This window comes from Mobula hypostoma, chromosome 8, assembly GCF_963921235.1.
Source record: "Mobula hypostoma chromosome 8, sMobHyp1.1, whole genome shotgun sequence".
Taxonomy (NCBI): domain Eukaryota; kingdom Metazoa; phylum Chordata; class Chondrichthyes; order Myliobatiformes; family Myliobatidae; genus Mobula; species Mobula hypostoma.
This window is the reverse complement of record NC_086104.1, coordinates 90,935,003-90,956,036: the sequence shown is the minus strand read 5'-3', so window position 1 is coordinate 90,956,036 and position 21,034 is coordinate 90,935,003. Positions and strand designations below refer to the sequence as shown.

General features: G+C 39.8%; 1 protein-coding gene across 1 annotated transcript in view; it reads left to right on the top strand.

The window, feature by feature from the left end:
* Window positions 1-21,034, top strand: part of adgb (androglobin) — a 223,374-nt gene that overhangs the window by 54,365 nt on the left and 147,975 nt on the right. Inside the window, exons 9-10 of the mRNA XM_063057274.1 lie at window positions 14,220-14,317; window positions 15,649-15,823. Of these exons, the coding sequence (XP_062913344.1) occupies window positions 14,220-14,317; window positions 15,649-15,823 (273 nt within the window). The remainder of the gene's footprint in view (window positions 1-14,219; window positions 14,318-15,648; window positions 15,824-21,034) is intronic.

Genomic DNA, 21,034 nt, shown 5'->3' with positions numbered 1-21,034 from the left:
ACCTTCCTCCATCCATGGGTATTACCTCCTAGCCAATTACCATAGCATTTCTAAGATCCTGTGTGCTGGATTTGCAAATCCTGGAAGTCTCCCTACAGTTTAAGCTATAATTTACTGCAGATGGAACTCAACTCACTTTCAGCAACGTGACAATGCAACTAGAATTGCAAAGCAAAAATGTGAAATATGAAATATGAAATGAACTATGAAATATCTTTATTGTCATTGCATAGTACAATTAGTCATGCACTGATACAGTGAAAATGAGTTTTTAGAAAATAATTTCTATATGTACTTAGATTAACCCAACATACCATATAACCATATAACAATTACAGCACAGAAACAGGCCATCTCGGCCCTTCTAGTCCGTGCCGAACTCCTACTCTTACCTAGTTCCACTGACCTGCACTCAGCCCATAACCCTCCATTCCTTTCCTGTCCATATATCTATCCAAATTAACTTTAAACGACAACATCGAACCTGCCTCAACCACTTCTGCTGGAAGCTCGTTCTACACATTTACCACTCTCTGAGTAAAGAAGTTGCCCCTCATGTCACCCCTAAATTTTTGCCCTTTAACTTTCAACTCATGTCCTCTTGTTTGAATCTCCCCCATTCTCAATGGAAAAAGCCTATCCATGTCAACTCTATCAATCCCCCTCATAATTTTAAATACCTCTATCAAGTCTCCCCTCAACCTTCTACGCTCCAAAGAATAAAGACCTAACTTGTTCAACCTTTCTCTGTAACTTGGGAGATGAAACCCAGGCAACATTTTAGTAAATCTCCTCTGTGCTCTCTCAATTTTATTGACCTCTTTCCTATAATTCGGTGACCGGGACTGTACACAATACTCCAAATTTGGCCTTACTAATGCCTTGTACAATTTCAACATTACATCCCAACTCCTATACTCAATGCTCTGATTAATAAAGGCCAGCATACCAAAAGCTTTCTTCACCAACCTATCCACATGACATTCCACCTTCAGGGAACTATGCACCATTATTCCTAGATCCCTCTGTTCTACAGCATTCTTCAATGCCCTACCATTTACCATGTATGTCCTATTTTGATTAGTCCTACCAAAATGTAGCACCTCACATTTTTCAGCATTAAACTCCATCTGCCATCTTTCAGCCCACTCTTCTAATTGGCCTAAACCTCTCTGCAAGCTTTGAAAACCTACTTCATTATCCACAATGCCACCTATCTTAGTATCATCTGCATACTTACTAATCCAATTTACCACCCCATCATCCAGATCATTAATATATATGACAAACAACACTGGACCCAGTACAGATCCCTGAGGCACACCGCTACACACTGTCCTCCAATCTGACAAACAGTTGTCCACCACTACTCTCTGGGCGTCTCCCATCCAGCCACTGCTGAATCCATTTTACTACTTCGATATTAATGCCTAATGATTGAACCTTCCTAACCAACCTTCCGTGTGGAACCTTGTCAAAGGCCTTACTGAAATCCATATAGACAACATCCACCGCTTTACCCTTGTCAACTTTCCTAGTAACCTCATCAAAAAATTAAATAAGATTTGTCAAACATGACCTTCCACTCACAAATCCATGTTGACTGTTCCTAATCAGACCCTGTCTATCCAGATAATTATATATACCATCTCTAAGAATACTTTCCATCAATTTACCCACCACTGACATCAAACTCACAGGCCGATAATTGCTAGGTTTACTCTTAGAACCCTTTTTAAACAATGGAACCAAATGAGCAATACGCCAATCCTCCAGCACCATCCCCGTTTCTAATGACATTTGAAATATTTGTGTCAGAGCCCCTGCTATTTCCACACTAACTTCCCTCAAGGTCCTAGGGAATATCTTGTCCGGATCCGGAAACTTATCCGCTTTTATATTCCTTAAAAGCGCCATTACTTTCTCTACTTTAATCGTCATACTTTCCATAACTACCCTTCTTGTTTCCTTTACTTTACACAATTCAATATCCTTCCACTTAGTGAATACCGAAGAAAAGAAATTGTTCAAAATTTCCCCCATCTCTTTTGGCTCTGCACATAGCCGTCTACTCTGATTCTCTAAGGGACCAATTTTATCCCTCACTATCCTTTTGCTATTAATATAACTGTAGAAACCCTTTGGATTTATTTTCACCTTACTTGCCAAAGCAGCCTCGTATCTTCTTTTAGCTTTTCTAATTTCTTTCTTAAGATTCTTTTTACATTCTTTATATTCCTCGAGCACCTCATTATCTCCAAGCTGCCTATATTTATTGTGGATCCCTCTCTTTTTCCAGACCAAGTTTCCAACATCCCTTGAAACCCATGGCTCTCTCAAACTTTTAACCTTTCCTTTCAACCTAACAGAAACATAAAGATCCTGTACCCTCAAAATTTCACCTTTAAATGACCTCCATTTCTTTATTACATCCTTACCATAAAACAAATTGTCCCAATCCACTCCTTCTAAATCTTTTTGCATCTCCTCAAAGTTAGCCTTTCTCCAATCAAAAATCTCAACATTGGTTTAGCTTAGCTCTCCAGTTATGGTCACAAGCCATCAATTATTTTTGTCTCTTAATATCCCTGGATATTGATATACTACAGATTAGATAGCCAGTTGAACATTAAAAAGGTTTCAGTAATTTTTTAAACCTATTTTGTCAGATAAACCAGAAACAAAGGAATCTGGGAAGAAGAAAAATAAGGAAGGAGAATACAACAGAGAGAAAAGCAAATCATTAAATCAACGGCCTGGATCTGTTTCTCACAATATATCACAATTAATACTAGAATGTAAGTTGGAAAGCAATATTACTGAAAGGCTTTTTGTCAATAGCTTCCTTTGTTAGTTTTAACTTAGTAATAATGCTTTTCAAAAGCAAAGATGGTAACAAGGTTCAGTAAAAGCACAATACTAGTTAATATATTTACATTACTGCAACTATCAATTTATATTTTAAAAAGGTATTATAGATAATAATATAATTAGAAATGGATGTACTGAATGTCAGTGATTGGTATTTTATCTACCCCCTCTTTGATCACCTTTCTTCCCATGTCTCTCCCATCTACCGCTCCTCCCCTCCTCCCTCCTCCCTCCTCCCTCCTCCCTCCTCCCTCCTCCCTCCTCCCTCCTCCATCTCCTCTTTCTCTCTCTTCCTCCCCTCTCTCCCTCCCCCCTCCCCCTCCCCTCTCCCTCTCCTCTCCCTCTCTCTCTCTCCCCCTCCCCCTCTCCCCCCTTTTTTCCTTCTCTCTCCCTCTGTACTGCTTTGGTCTGTGAATTACTGAAGTAATTCCAATCTATTTATAAAAGAGACTAGAACAGAATGGGTAATAGCAACATACACATGACTGTCACGATAACAATTTTATAGTGTGTGGGGTAAAGATGCAGTAAAATGGTGTGAGGACAGGTATGGAGTTAGGAATTCTAGTGTGACTTTCTGGAGGCTTGATCTCGTGATTTTGGAATACATGATGTCTTACTTAATGATATGTAGAAACTGTGACTAAATTCTGATGAAAGATCTTCAAGCTGAAAAAACACATTGCATAGATGCTGCCTTTTACATTTCATACATTTCTACTTAGTAAAAAATGTGCTTTGATCATCATTTCATGCAAGAAATTTGATGTAGGAAGAATACTCAGAAATGAGGAATTGACAAAGAGAAATCAACTGGTGTGACTTTGATTACATCACCAACTCAAATGAAGTTGTACTGCCATCTAATGGTGATGCGAGTACATCTCAACTTCCTTCATTTTCAACAGTAATAGTGACTTGCAAATTGTAACGAATTTGTGAAAAAAAATTGTCAGTCATGCATGAGATTAATGTTTAGCCAAAACCAAAGACAAAGCTAAAGCCTTACTATTAAACTAGGTCTCTTAAGAACCCATCCATTTTGAAGCTCTATTCTGCATTATACAATACAGGAACTTTATCATATGAAGGATCACTCACAACACACTGGAGGAACTCAGCAGGTCGGGCAGCATCTGTGGAAAAGATCGGTCGAAGTTTCGGGCTGGAACCCTTCGTCAGGACTGTAGAGGGAAGGGGCAGAGGCCCTATAAAAAAGGTGGGCGGGGGGGGTGGGAAAGGAGAAGGCTGGTAGGTTCCAGGTGAAAAACCAGTAAGGGAAAAGATAAAGGAGTGGGGGAGGGGAGGCAGGGAGGATAGGCAGGAAAGGTGAAGAAAGAATAGGGGAAAACACACTGGGTAGTAGAAGGAGGCGGAACCATGAGTGAGGTGATAGGCAGCTGGGGGAGGGGGCAGAGTGACATAGGGATAGGGGAAGGGAGGGGGAGGGAATTACCGGAAGTTAGAGAATTCTATGTTCATACCAAGGGGCTGGAGACTACCTACATAGTAAATGCGGTGTTGCTCCTCCAACCTGAATTTAGCCTCATCATGGCAGTACAGGAGGCCATGTATGGACATATCTGAATGGGAGTGGGAAGCAGAGTTGAAGTGGGTGGCTACTGGGAGATCCTGTCTGTTTTGGCGGACGAAGCGGTGGTGCTCGACAAAGCGGTCCCCCAATCTGGGTTTCGTTGGGTTTCACCAGTGTAGAGGAGGCCATACCGGATGCAATAGATGACCCCAACAGACTCACAAGTGAAGTGTTGCCTCACTTGGAAAGACTGTTTGGGGCCCTAAATGGTGGCAAGAGAGGAGGTGTAGGGACAGGTGTAGCACTTGCGCTTACAGGGATAAGTGCCAGGTGGGAGATCCGTGGGGAGGGACGTGTGGACCAGGGAGTCACGAAGGGACCACCGATCCCTGCAGAAAGCGGAGAGGGGTGGAGAGGGAAAGATGTGCTTAGTGGTGGGGTCCTGTTGAAGGTGGCCCTCCCCCTCCCTTCCCCTATCCCTATGTCACTCTGCCCCCTCCCCCAGCTGCCTATCACCTCCTTCATGGTTCCACCTCCTTCTATTACCCATTGTGTTTTCCCCTATTCTTTCTTCACCTTTCCTGCCTATCACCTCCCTGCCTCCCCTCCCCCACCCCGTTATCTATCCCCTTACTGGTTTTTCACCTGGAACCTACCAGCCTTCTCCTTCCCACCCTCCCCCCACCATCTTTATAGGGCCTCTGCCCCTTCCCTCTACAGTCCTGACGAAGGGTTCCGCCCAAAACGTCGACCGATCTTTTCCACGGATGCTGCCTGACCTGCTGAGTTCCTCCAGCGTGTTGTGAGTGTTGCTTTGACCCCAGCATCTGCAGATTATTTTGTGTCATATGAAGGATATCAAGGCTTTGGTGAACATGCAAGATTGTTCACAAGGATGATACCAAAATACAGAGATTCTGGGGCTCTTTCTTCCTGAAAAGAAAAAGACTACAAGGATGACAAATATACAATAAAATAATTTATGTTCAGAACTTTGGTGTGAACTAGTAGGTTTTCCAGATGATTGGTTAATCCCTGTATATTAAAAATATTACACAATATCATAATAAAGCTTCTCGTAAGCTCCATAAATTTAAAAGGAGTACAGGATATGGGGTCTCCTTTTAAATTTATGGAGCTCACGAGAAGCTTTATTATGATATTGTGTAATATTTTTAATATACAGAGAGTTTAAATGAAACACAGAAGTGGTTCTCTGCTGAATTGAAAGGCAATGCAGGAATGCAGTCCCTGGTGAATCCCTGCAAACGGCTGCCGAGAGAGAGCATCAGCCACTGTATTGCCCCGACCTGGACAGTACTGAACATCAGATCAAACACTGACAGCTGTGAGGTCCATCTCTTCTCAATTGCTCCCAACTTGGTCATTTTCAAGTGGGATAACAGGTTATTGAGTTTTAAGGGAACACAAAAGAGAGGTCCCTGGTGAATTTATAGGAAGCACAGGAAATGGGACTCCTGTGTGTTTAAAGACCATAAGACATCGGAGCAGAATTAGGCCATCTGGCCCATCAAGTCTGCTCCACCATTCAACTATGGCTGGTCCTTTTTTTTTTATTCCTCCTCAGCCCCAGTTCCCGGCCTTCTCCCCATAACCTTTAATGCCATGTCCATTCAAGAACCTATCAATCTATGCCTTAAATACACCCAATGACCTGGCCTCCACATCTGCATGTGTCAACAAACTCCACAAATTCACCAACCTTTGGCTAAAGAAATTTCTCCACATCTTTGTTTTGAAAGGGCTGTGTCCTAGACTCTCCCACCATGAGAAACATCCTTTCCACATCTAATCTATCTTTTAACTTTCAAAAAGTTTCAATGAGATCCCCCCTCATCGTTCTGAATTCTAGAGAGTACAGACCCGGAATCATCAAACGTTCTTCGTATGATAACCCTTTCATTCCTGGAATCATCCTTGCGACCTTCTCAGGACCTTCTCCAATGCCAGCATATCTTTTCCAAGATGAGAGGCCCAAAACTGTTCACAATATTCAAGGTGAGGCCCCACCTGTGCCTTATAAAGCCTCAGCATCACTTCCTTGCTCTTGTATTCTAGACCTCTTGAAATAGATGCTAACATGGCATTTGCCCAAGAATGCAAAAGGCTACAAAATGTGGTGGATACAGCCCATTCCATCATAGGCAAAGCCAATGAGTACACTTACATAGAGCACTGCCACAAGAAAGCAGCATCCAATATCAAAGACTCCCGCCATCCAAACCATGCTCTTTTCTCTCCACTACCATTGGGCAGGAGAGACAGAAGCCTTAGGACTCACACCAACAGGTTCAGGAACAGCTATTATTCTACAACCATCAAGCTCTTGAACTGGCATTGATAACACTCATCACAACTCTGAACTGATTCTACGACCTACAGATTCACTTTCAAGGTCCCCTTACAACTCATCTTCTTTTTACTCGCACATTTTGTCTTCTTTTGCACATTGATCATTTATCAATCTTTGTTTATATACAGATTTTTTTGTAAATTCTGTTGTATTTCTTATTTTTCCTGTAAACACCTGCAAGAAAATAAATCTAAAGGTAGTATACAGTGACATACTGTATATGTATGTATTTTAATAATGAATTTACTTGGAGCTTTTTGAACTTGAACTTAGAAGATATTTATTTTGTGGATGTTGATGTAAGACCTATCCTCTCAAATGTTTTTCATTTTTAGATACGTTCTATGTTCTCCTCTTCTTAAATTTTTTGAAAATCTCCAAATTCTCAGGTTTACCTTTTCTCTTTCAAAGATAAAGCTAAGCTTTATTTGTCACGTACATCGAAACATCAAAACATACTGTACAGTGAAATGAGTTGTTTGCTTCAAGAATTTGCTGGGGCAGCCCACAAGTCCATCACAGGTAAAACCTTCCCCACCACTGAGCACATCAACAAGAAATGCTGTGGCAGGAAAGCAACTTCCATCATCAAGAACCTCACCATCCAGGCCATGCTCTCTTCTCACTGCTGCCTTCAGGAAGGAGGTACAGGAGCCTCAGGTCCCACACCACCAGGTTCAGGAACAGTTATTACCCCTCAACCATCAGTCTCTTGAACCAGAGTGTATAATTTAACTCACCCCCACACTGAATTGATTCCAGAACCTATGGACTCGCTTTCAAGGACTCTACAACTCATGTTCTCAATATTTATTTCTTTTTTTTTGTATTTGCACAAGTTGTTGTCTTTTGCACATTGCTTGTTGTCCATCTTTGTTGTGTGCAGTTCTTCACTGATTCTATTGAATTTATTTGTATTTACTGTGAATGCCTACGAGAAAATAAACCTCAGGGTAGTATGTGTACTTTGAAGTGTTACCATGCTTCCAGTGCCAACATAGCATGCCCACAACTTACGAATGCTAACCCTAATCCACATATCTTTGGAATATGGGAGAAAACTGGAGCACCCAGAGGAAACCCGTGTGGTCAGCCTCGGTCCGTACTAACTCTTTAAACTCACCTTTTTTTCCTCTTTTTCGAGGTACTCGACAAGGCTGTCCTCTTAGTCCCCTATTATTTGATATTGCATTAGAACCTCTTGCAATTGCCATTCGAGAATCTTCAAATATTACTGGGATAACTCAGGGATTAAAGTCCCATAAATTATCACTCTATGCTGATTTACTTTTATATATTTCTAATCCTGAGAAATCCATTCCTGCTGTTTTAGAGTTATTAGCACAATTTGGTTTTTTTTCAGGTTATAAATTAAATCTTAGTAAGAGTGAACTCTTTCCGATTAATAAACATCTTCCCTTATATTATAAATTTCCATTTAAATTGATTGATAACTATTTTTCTTATCTTGGGATTAAAATTACTTGTAAATATAAAGATTTATTTAAGATTAACTTTTTACCATTAATAGACCATATTACTCAACTTTCATCTAAATGGTTTCCTTTATATTTAACTTTGATTGGTCGTATTAATGCAGTTAAGATGTTTTTTTTGCCAAAATTTTTATATGTGTTTCAGGCATTACCAATTTTTGTTCCAAAATCTTTCTTTGATAAAGTTGACTCTAAAATTTCTTCATTTATTTGGCAGAATAAAAATCCGAGACTGGGTAAAATACATTTACAGAAAGCTAAGAGAGATGGAGGTTTAGCATTACCTAACTTTAGATTCTATTATTGGGCAATTAATATTCGACATATGAAATTTTGGTTACTTGACCAGGATATACTATCTATTCCTAAATGGGTAGCATTGGAACTACAATCTGTTCAGGGCTATACACTTGGCTCTATTTTAGGTTCCTCTCTCCCTTTTGATTCGAAACGCCTTAAGCAGGTGTCTAACCCGATAGTTAAATATGCTTTGCGTATTTGGTTTCAATTCAGAAAATTTTTTGATCTTAATCAATTCGGGTTAGCGATTCCTATTTTAGGTAACATATTTTTTCCTCCCTCTTTTACGGATCGCGCTTTTCAAACTTGGAAGACTAAGGGTATTTTACGGTTTTTGGATTTATTTTTAGATGGTTCCCTTATGTCTTTTGAACAATTATCTAATAAATATAACTTATCAAGAATACATTTTTTTTAGATATTTACAAGTTAGAAATTTCCTGAGTACTATACTTTCTTCCTTTCCAATGCTTCCTCCTACATATATTTTAGATTCGATAATTAACCTTAATCCATGTCAGAAAGGTGCATCGGCTATGATTTATAATATTATTATGAAACTTAGGAAAGCTCCATTTGATAAGATTAGGGTAGATTGGGAACAGGAATTGGGGCTTACCATTTCTGTGGATGATTGGGGGCAGATTTTACAATTAGTTAATACTTCCTCTATTTGTGCTAAACATTCCCTAATTCAATTTAAAGTTGTTCATAGAGCACATATGTCCAAAGATAAGTTAGCGCGTTTTTACTTGCATATTAATCCTTTTTGTGATAGATGTTCGGGGCAGATAGCCTCTTTAACTCATATGTTTTGGTCTTGCCCTACTTTGGAAACTTTTTGGAGAGACATTTTTAATATTATTTCTAAGGTATTAAATATAGATATCTCTCCTCACCCTATTACTGCTATCTTTGGACTACCTAAAATTTCTAGTAATCTTTCCCCTTCAGCCCATAGAATGATTGCATTTCTTACTTTAATGGCAAAAAGATGTATCTTACAACATTGGAAAGAGCTTAATGCTCCAACTACCTTTTTTTGGTTCTCTCAGACGATATTATGTTTGAATCTGGAGAAAATTAGAAGTAACCTTTATGATTCTTCATTTAAATTTGAACAGATTTGGGGATCTTTTATTCGATATTTTCATTTAATGTAATATATACCCTTCTTGTTTTTTTTTCACTGTTTTTAATGGAGGTCGGGATTGAGGATGTGATTTTAAGTTTAACTCTGTTTGGTTTCAAGTTAGCCCATTGCTTTGCTTTGCTTTTAGTTAGTTGCACGGTGGGTTTTTTTGGGGGGTTTTTTTTTTCTTTTTTTCTATTGATATATATATAAAATTTAGTATACTATTATGTTATCTTGGTTTCTTATGTTTAAATTACATTGTTTGTAGTATTTTTTTTTGGTATTGATACCTTCTGTAATTTTATTATATTTTAACATTGTATTAATGTTTATATGGCTTACCTTTTTGTATACTTATTCAATAAAAAGATTTAAAAGAAACCCATGTGGTCATGGGGAGAACGTACAAAAACCTTATGGACAGCAGCGGGAATTGAACCCCAGTCTTACAACTGACACTGTAAAGTGTTGTGCTAACCACTATATTACCATGACACCTTCGACAGCATCATCGGCCTCTTCTTTTCATGTAATGTTATTGATAACCCCTTTAGATAGCAGAAGATTTATCATTTTAACTGTGTAGGGTGAGGGAATGACAGAACAGGCTTGAATGGATGAAATGCCTTCTGTTCCTATATGAAATTCAGGTTCAGTCTTATATTTTTGAATAATCTTTGGCACAATATGTTTTGTGTTCAAACAAAAACCAGCCAAATTAAATTATACTAAGTACCTTTTCGACTCCTGCACAATCAAGAAATTGCATTGCTTCAACCATACTGATATTCAATGTCTCCTTTAAAGGAAACAAACAAGCGGACAATCATTTAGAGGTCAACCTTCAACTACATGCATATTTAAATAGATTTGAATTCCTGTAGGCAGTTATATTTGAGGAGTGTGCACAGCAATCCCACTTGACTGATGGAGTCATTAACTTTAGTATGGCCAATAAAGGTCGTGTATGACGGGGGTCCCCAACCTTTTTAGTACTGCGGACCGGTTTCATATTGACAATATTCTTGCGGACCAGTCGACCGGGGGGGGGGGGGGGGGGCGTGGTAGGGTTGCCAACGTACAAGAGTAGCAGTCAAATACGTTGGGTTTACCCCGAGAAAGACTACAATGACCATGAAGCCTTGCGCAGGCACCAGTGCGCATGCGTAACTTGTGCATGCGTTTCCGTGCCGATTTCTTAAAAATTGTTTTTGCCGATTCTGTCGTCGTCGGCGGGGGTGTTAATCACGACCGGAATATAGGGGATAAGTGGCTAATACACTCAATTTCGTTTCTAAAAGGGTTTAATCTAACGAATTTAATATTAAACACACAGCGCATATTTTCCTTGCATGAATATAGCGATAAAACAATTATCAGGGAAGGACAGGGGAGCTTGAAGTAAGTGTTGAACGAACTTCCAGTAGAAGTGGTAGAGGCAGGTTCGATATTATCATTTAAAGAAAAATTGGATGGGTATATGGACAGGAAAGGAATGGAGGATTATGGGCTGAGTGCAGGTCGGTGGGACTAGGTGAGAGTAGCATTCGGCATGGACTAGAAGGGGCGAGATCGCCTGTTTCTGTGCTGTAATTGTTACATGGTTATATAAGTCACTTATAATAACATCATAACATTTTAAGTAACGTTTGGATATCAAACACACAGCGCATATTTTCCTCGTATGAACATATAAAATCATTGCAACGCACCAATATCGCTGAATCAGTGGGAGCCCTGGGCTTGTTTTCCTGCAACAAGATGGACCCATCGAGGGGTGATGGGAGACAGCGATACTCGAAGGGGGTTCCTTATGTCCAGTCTATTCCGCAATTTAGTTTTCGTTGCATTCATTGCAGGGGTATGTTGGAAATGGAAGCAACGTTTTCAGTGCTTTCCTGACTATCTCAGAATATTTAGCCTTGACTTTGATCCGGAATGCCGGCAGAGATGTTATGTCAAACATACTTTTCCGCCCACCGCCATTTGCAAGCTGGAGGAGTTGATCTCCTTCCCGCGCTGACACGGACGACGTGCTGTTAATGACCTCGCATGTGTTCAAGCTCAACAGTGGGCGTGACAGGGAATGAGGAAAGGTGCAGCTGCTCCTATCGCCAAATCCTATCGCTTCCTCGCGGCCCGGTAGCGCATGCCTTGCGGCCTGGTGGTTGGGGACCACTGGTGTATGGTTTTTGGTGGTGCTTCCTATATTTCTCCTAGTTGTTATGAAATGAAGGCCATATCTACAATGCCTCCAGATGGATGGAATTCATGCAGTAAGGAAATAATCTACCAGGGCCTACTTTGTTAAACCCTCTCAAATCTTATCTGTTTCAATGAGATCATCGCTTATTCTTCAAATATTTAGTGAGACCAAGTAAGTCTCCCTTTGGCAAAGAGACCAAAAACTGCACAGAATTCACTAAGTGCGTTCTCATCAAATCCACAAATAGCTGCAGCATGGCTTCGTTCTTCTTCTCCACAACTTCCTCAAAATAAATTTCAATATGTGATTTGTCTTCCTAATTGTACCTGACTGTTAACCATGAGCATTAAATAGACCAGTCTTTTAGATTATCCAGCACAGCAGTATTTGTTATTTATTCACCATTTGTAAAAGTGGCTGCTTTCTTGTTAGCAAGTGCATAGTATTCCATTTAACACTTAATATTCTATCATTTTCTTGTCTGAAACTTAATCTCCCTGTATCTTCTTTCTGGTATTTAATATCTTCTTTGTATCTTTTTTTCTGGTGTTTCCAGTACCTTCATAAATTAATTTTCTGACCTTCCTCTCCAATCCCCAAAGTTCTTATTTTATGTAATTGGACTATGTAATCCTTATTTGAAAACACGAGTGTACAGGGACATCCTGTCCACTGTGGTATTTTTGTTTGTAAAACGTAGACATCCAAGGCAAAGCCAGCATTTAATGTCCAATTCCAATATGACAGTGAGTCATATACTTGAACAGCTGCAGTCATTTCCATTATCGAAGGTACTTCTTACATCCTCAAAAAAGATGTTAAGTATGACTTACCAAGTATGATTTTCTTTCCACAAAATAATGTTGTCTCTGACTAATTTAATACAATTGTCAATATACCTCCTTACTAATAAATTTCAGCATTTTTCCAACAGCTGTTGTCCAATTAATTTGTCTGTATTTCCCAATTTTCTCTTCTCTGCCTTTCCTAAATGATGGTGTAACATTCCTATCTGCTATCAGTATTTCTGAATCATAGATTTTTGGAACATCATAGCTGATGCCTCCATTGCCTGTTTTAAAACTTAAGATCCAAACTATCTCAATCAAGATGATCCGACAGTATTCCTCCTCTTGATTTCGCCAGTTTTTCTTTTCCTATTATTAAATAAGTTCCTCATTCCACTTTACATTGTGATTCCCACAAATTTCTGGCATATACCACCATATGGAGATCTACAAAATATTTATTTAATGGTTCATTTTATTATTTCCCATTGTATTTTATTCTCTGTCAGCCTTTAAAGAGTATATCTTTATTTTTGCTTCTCAGTTCCTATTTACAAAGTTTAAGAAGCTCTTATATTTTTAAAAGACTTCTCATTATTTTCTCCCACTTTTCAGTGATTTGATCATCTGTTGCTAGTTCCTTAAGCTCTCCCAGGCTTCAGTCCTTTCATTCTTCTCGACTATAGTATTAATTTAATACCACTGAGAACCACTTGAGATAGGAATGAATTTATCAGCTTTGTTCTGTTTGAATGAGAGAACAAGCTCAGGGGATAAATGGCTTTCTTGCACCTGTTCAAAGTCAGTTACGTCATTATAGTTCTTTATAATTTCTGACATGGACCGTCTTGTCCAGATAGACACAGCCTAGATAACAGTAAGCATCTTTTCAGCTTATGCACACCAAAAGTTGCATTGCTACAATTCAAAGGTTGTTCAATGTCCACTTCTTGAAAGAAAGAGAATGGTACATTCATTTATATCATGACTGTCACTACTACTACTAGATATTACTCACCTGCCCCAACCTCTGAACCCCCACACCCAGCCAGACAAACTGGCAAGAATGTCAAGAATGCAAATTTGAAATAATTGATAATTTAACCTCAAGAAAATTATTACAGAATATGTTTCCACCACACATTTAAGCAGTGCAGTAGAAATCATAGCAACTTGGTGCACTTGCTATGATTTCTACTGCACTGCCTAAATGTGTGGTGGAAACATATTCTGTAATAATTTTCTGAAGGGTTGTTAATATTCCTAAAAAATGTGAACAAAATATGCAAGGGTCTAGGAAAGGGCTGGGGAGGAGAACTAATCTGATTGGCAATAGCACAATGGAGCAAATGCTCAACATCTGTGTTGTGAATACAATTCCAAGTTCTTATGAAATAAAGTCACTGCTATTATATAGAGATCAAAATGTAGAGATCAAAATGTAGTGATCAAGTGTAAGTTGATCAACGTGCTGCACTGTTGTTTAAGACAGCAATATTTATGCTCTTTATGTAGCAGGATTCCATGCACTAGTGATGCCACAGATGGTGATTTATGCGACCTACCTCCCACTTCAGCTGTCAGAAGGAACAACTTCTTTACTTGGACAAATGGTAATGGCCATGTGCTCAATCTTATATTGTGTGTCATTTTATCGCTGATTTTCTGTTCTGAAGATAATAGTAATCAACTGAACAGCTGCAAGTTACATTTAAAATAAAGATAATGATTGGACAATCTATTTAAAAAATGTTAACTGAGGGGTGAAAACATCCAGGACTTTGAGGAAATTCATATCTCCACTTTAAAACATTGCCATCAAATCTTTCACGTTCACTTGAGTAGAAAAAGCAGTACCTTCAGTTTCCATTCTGAAATTTGGCATTTATTGACAGTACACCACTTTGCCTATATTGCATTTGGAGTATCACTTAGGTCTCAAGAACTTAAACGTGCAACCCTCAACTTGAAGTTAAGTGTGCTGTTCTCTGAGCTACTCTATGACTGACAATATAGAAATGTATTCATACAAAATGGTTAATCTTTAAGTTATCCCAGTAATGGAGAAGAATTGATGGCTGAGCAGTTATAAAGCCATTGGGTCAAAGAGAGAAACATGCAGACACAGGACCTCTAGTCCACCCAGTCATTGCCAATCATCCAGCATCCTTTTTACACCTGTTCTACCTATTCTACTCTACCCTGTTTTATCCTATATTATATACCCTATATTATCATCAATTCTCCCCAAATCCCACCACTCATCTACAACCAGGGGCAATTCGTAGCAACCAAGTAGTGTGTCTTTTAGATGTGGAAGGAAGCTGGAGAACATGAAGGAAAGCCACATGTTCACAGGGAGAAGGTACAGATTCAACATAGACAGTACCAAAGGTCAGGATTGAACCCAGGTCACTGGAGCTGTAAAGCAGCAGCATCAGTAACTGCTCCAGTTTTGGAGTGTCATTGAAGCATGGTGGAAAACTACTTTGTTGACCCTTAAAATTGGAAAGAAGGTGGAAAGAGGGCTGGGTGAGAATGGCCAGGACTGGGTCAGCTGGACTGTCTGCCACTGAAGGTGAGAAAGGGAGAATGGAGGTTGCAAGGAGGTTGAAAACACAAGAGTGGGAGGAGCAGTGGAGGTAGGTGGAGGTCAGTGTCGGTGAGGAGCAGGGTGGGGACAACGAGCCTGTGGCAGTATTATAGACAGGAGAGATGGAAAACTAATGATGCAGAGCACGGGAAAGTGGCATTTTTTCTTATTTTAGAACCAGAGCAGAGAGGATGGAAGAGTGGTTCCTTTGCAAAAATTAACTTCATGCAGCAAATCAGTTATATTGAATCTGCAACATTCAAATACTGAGAAGTTTGAACACAACTCTATTGTGCTAAATTCTGTGTTTTATTCAAGGTGCCTTTATTTGCATTCTTTTTTACCTCGTAGGCTGAATCCTCAGAGAAGTTGCGACACTATGGACTTTCCCATGCACACAGTCACCCTGTACTGGTGAGAAGAACAAGATCTTGTCCCCTTGCAAACTCAGCAGAGGTCTCACAGGTTCCTCGATGGAAGCTTATACGACCACGAAATCGCCCTTTTCCTATAGCTGACCCAAAAGGTAATTTTCTTACCCCTTAACAATGAAATCTACATCTGCTTTGAACATGCAGTTTACTTACATTGCAAAATAGTTTTGTTTCAAGAACTTGAATAATCATGATCCAAGAGTTTTAAATGATTGGACTGTATTCTTCGTATACATACTTGCAATTAAATAGGGAGAGTAGAAAAACTAAAGGGCTGATATTGATATCCAGGTATATTTCAGACTTGTAACTGAGTGCAACAAGAACACTAAATAATGCTTTGGGACCAAGCTGATTGTAAATATTGATCTCTGTGATTGCTGGGCTGGAAGATCCAAATCAGGTCCTCTTGCAGTTCCATCTGTTGCCTTTCTAAATGGTCCTTCCATAACCTTAACAGCAGAAACAACGTGAATTTATAGAGAATCCTTTAAGCTGCCTAAAGATGTTTGAAGGGAGAGTTGTCAAACAAAATTTAACTAGGAGTTGGAGCAACACACATCAAAGTTGCTGGTGAACGCAGCAGGCCAGGCAGCATCTCTAGGAAGAGATACAGTCGACGTTTCGGGCCGAGACCCTTTGTCAAGACTGAGCTAGGAGTTATTAGCACAGTTGAGCAAAAATCTCAAGTCAAAGAAATAGGGAAGAGAAGAAATGTGGTAATGTTTACAAGGAGAATTCCAGGGATTAAGGCCTTAGTAGCTGGAGGCAAGGTTGTCAAATGTGGAACAACTCAATTCATGGATGAGTGAGTGGCCGGAATTGAAAGCCAGGATGCAAGAAGGTGCTTGAGCTGAAAAAGTTTGCAATAATTAAGAAAATCAAAGCAAAAGATTTACATTTGCTGAAGCAAGTGCCGATATAATTTAGCAACTGGTCAATGCTTCTGCCATATTCACTGTCCTGCTCAGAAGAAAAAGATGTATCATTCCCCATCTGAGCAAATGGCTGATTAACTTTGAATTTTGTCAGTTACTTCTGCGTTTTCTGTCCATCTACTTCTATCTTACCCATATGTGTATTCTGCTCTTACTCCATATACTTGAACTCCTGTGTTAACCATCACCTCTAGTCATACCTCAGCCATGTCCTCTGCTGCCATAACTTCTCCTAGTTGTTCTTATTTGAAGCCATTATTCTTTATTTTTATAGATAGGATTTAGATCTTTTTGTCTTTCTCCTTATTCTTATTGTCTCTCTTCCCTTTATGCTTTTTCACTTTGCCAAAGCACTTTCTATAATCTGCCTGTATTCTTATCTGATATTTATCACAAATGTCCTTTTTCGGTTTAACTATTGAAGGAGCACCTACTTCGCTCATTAGATGAAGGAATATGCTCGGCTTCTTTGCTTTAAAGAACTAGAATTGCTTGGAAAGGATTATCCGGGTCAGTCTTCCTCACCCCAACACACCACCCTCCCACCCAACACTAACACGCCTACTCATTCCCTCTGAAATCTTTAAAATGTAATCACTTTCATAAGACCATCAGACCATAAGACAAAGGAGCAGAAGTAGGACATTCGGCCCATCGAGTCTGCTCTGCCATTTTATCATGAGCTGATCCATTCTCCCATTTAGTCCCACTCCTCCGCCTTCTCACCATAACCTTTGATGCCCTGGCTACTCAGATACCTATCAATCTCTGCCTTAAATACACCCAATGACTTGGCCTCCACTGCTGCCCGTGGCAACAAATTCCATAGATTCACCACCCTCTGACTAAAAAAATTTCTTCGCATTTCTGTTCTGAATGGACATCCTTCAATCCTTAAGTCATGCCCTCTCGTACTAGACTCCCCCATCATGGGAAACAACTTTGCCACATCCATTCTGTCCATGCCTTTTAACATTTGAAATGTTTCTGAGGTCTTCACTCATTCTTCTAAACTCCAAGGAATACAGTCCAAGAGCAGACAAACGTTCCTCATATGTTAACCCTCTCATTCCCAGAATCATTCTAGTGAATCTTCTCTGTACTCTCTCCAACGTCAGCACATCCTTTCTTAGATAAGGAGACCAAAACTGCCCACAGTACTCCAAGTGAGGTCTCACCAGCGCCTTATAGAGCCTCAACATCACATCCCTGCTCCTATACTCTATTCCTCTAGAAATGAATGCCAACATTGCATTCGCCTTCTTCACTACTGACTCAACCTAGAAGTTAACTTTAAGGGTATCCTGTACAAGGACTCCCAAGTCCCGTTGCATCTCAGAACTTCGAATTCTTTCCCCATTTAAATAATAGTCTGCCCGTTTATTTTTTCTGCCAAAGTGCATAACTGTACACTTTCCGACATTGTACTTCATTTGCCACTTCTCTGCCCATTCTTCCAATCTATCCAAGTCTCTCTGCAGACTCTCCGTTTCCTCAGCACTACCGGCCCCTCCACCTATCTTCGTATCGTCAGCAAACTTAGCCACAAAGCCATCTATTCCATAATCCAAATCGTTGATGTACAATGTAAAAAGAAGCGGCCCCAACACTGATCCCTGTGGAACACCACTGGTAACGGGTAGCCAACCAGAATAGGATCCCTTTATTCCCACCCTCTGTTTCCTGCCAATCAGCCAACGCTCTATCCACGTATGTAACTTTCCCGTAATTCCATGGGCTCTTATCTTGTTAAGTAGCCTCATGTGTGGCATCTTGTCAAAGGCCTTCTGAAAATCCAAATATACAACATCCACTGCATCTCCCTTGTCTAGCCTACTGGTAATTTCCTCAAAAAATTGTAATAGGTTTGTCAGGCAGGATTTTCCTTTAAGGAATCCATGCTGCGTTCTGCCCATCTTGTCATATGCCTCCAGGTACTCTGTAACCTCATCCTTGACAATCGACTCCAACAACTTCCCAACCACCGATGTCAAGCTAACAGGTCTATAATTTCCTTTTTGCTTCCTTGCCCCCTTCTTAAATAGCGGAGTGACATTTGCAATCTTCCAGTCTTCCGGAACCATGCCAGAATCTATCGACTTTTGAAAGATCATCGCTAATACTTCCGCAATCTCCACAGCTACTTCCTTCAGAACATGAGGGTGCATTCCATCTGGTCCAGGAGATTTATCTACCTTTAGCCTATTCAGCTTCCTGAGTACTTTCTCTGTCGTAATTGTGACTGCGCACACTTCTCTTCCCTGCCACCCTTGAGTGTCCAGTATACTGCTGATGCCTTCCTCAGTGAAGACTGATGCAAAATACTCGTTCAGTTCCTCTGCCATCTCCTTATCTCCCATTACAATCTCTCCAGCATCATTTTCTATCGGTCCTATATCTACTCTCACCTGTCTTTTACTCTTTATATACTTGAAAAAGCTTCTAGTATCCTCTTCGATATTATTTGCTAGCTTCCTTTCATAGTTAATCTTTTCTCTCTTAATGACCTTCTTGGTTTCCTTTTGAAAGGTTTTAAAAACTTCCCAATCCTCTGTCTTCCCAATAATTTTTGCTTCCTTGTGTGTCCTCTCCTTTGCTTTAACTTTGGCTTTGACTTCTCTTGTCAACCATGGTTGCATCCTTTTTCCACTCGAAAATTTCTTCTTTTTTGGAATATACCTGTCTTGCACATTCCTCATTTCTCGTATAAACTCCAGCCATTGCTGCTCTGCTGTCTTTCCTGCCAGTGTCCCTGTCCAGTCAACTTTGGCCAGTTCCTCTCTCATGCCACTGTAATTTCCTTTACTCCACTGAAATACCACACATCAGATTTCGGCTTCTCTTTTTCTAATTTCACAGTGAACTCAATCATGTTATGATCGCTGTCTCCTAAGGGTTCCTTCACCTCAATCTCTCTCATCACCCCCATGTTCATTACACAATACCCAATCCAGTACAGCCGATCCCCTAGTGGGCTCAACAACAAGCTGTTCTAAAAAGCCATCTCGCAGACATTCTACAAATTCTCTCTCTTGAGATCCAGTGCCGACCTGATTTTCCCAATCTACTCGCATGTTAAAATCCCCCACAATTATCATAACACTGCCCTTCTGACAAGCCTTTTCTATTTCCAGTTGTAATTTAATCTCAGATTTTTCTTTGGCTGTTTTCATAACTCTTATAAATGTAATTGTGTCCATTACATAGACATTCTCCAGCTGAAGTACTCTCCATTTATCCGACTTCATTTCCCAGAGAAAGACACAACATTGCTTCCTTCATTGTGGGCTGGAAACAAAGTAGCTCTACTTTCCTGTATGCAGTTTACAACTTTTTCACCCTCTTAGTATCTTCTGAAATGAATATTTGCAGGAAACTCAGCCTACGGCTCTTGATTTTCCAGCCACGCCTCACCATGCTCCTTGCACTTTTTTTTGTTTCCCACCACTGCACTTTCTCTGTAGCTGATACATTATATTCTGCATTCTGTTTTCTTTTTACTACCTCAATGTACTTACCTTTGGCATGACATGCCCGGATTGTAATCAAACAAGTTTTTCAATGTTATCTCAGTATATGTAACAATAATCAACAAATTCCATTATAAATCTAGAATAGTTGTGGCAGTTCCTTTTTAAGTAGTTTCCAAAGTTAAATTTCTGAAGTTCCCATAGAGCACACAATATGCCTGAAACAGCCATTGACTTTAAGTTGGAGACAATAGCATACTGGTTGGTGTTACAAATGCACAGCTCCTGACATGTATTCAGTCCTGATCTCAAGTACTCTGTGAACTCTACACATTCTCCCTCTGACCACATGAAGAAGCTTTTCTCCCAATGCCAGCCTCCAACTATGACACATACACTTAAACACTGAAGATTAGATCACTTTGTACCCGGTCCACCTTAAGCCTACTACTATCAATTTCTCTGTAATCCAGATACGATAAAGAGTGGATGCATTAAAATGGAATGGAATGCTCAACTAAGTTCAATGTAGACTGTATGATACTGGACTCTTCCCCATCCCAGCTCCCAACCCGACCACCAGTTAAAAGCAATCAAGAACATCCAAAAAGATTCCTCTTTACCTCTAAGTCCGATTTAGTGTCACTTAATCATGAACTATAATCCTGATCCTACGGGCTGTACACTATGTAATTTGTCCTTTACCATTGTTCCCATGTCTTATTTTCAATCCTATATTCATACCTCTTGCATACACATCCTTTGAAGTAACTATTTTGTAGGATCATATCAATGTGCGGATCATGTATGTGTTCAGCATAGCTACCGCATTTGCAGTTTTGCTGAATAATCATTAGTCTGATACATGTAATGCTCTTAGAACATAAAGAACGTA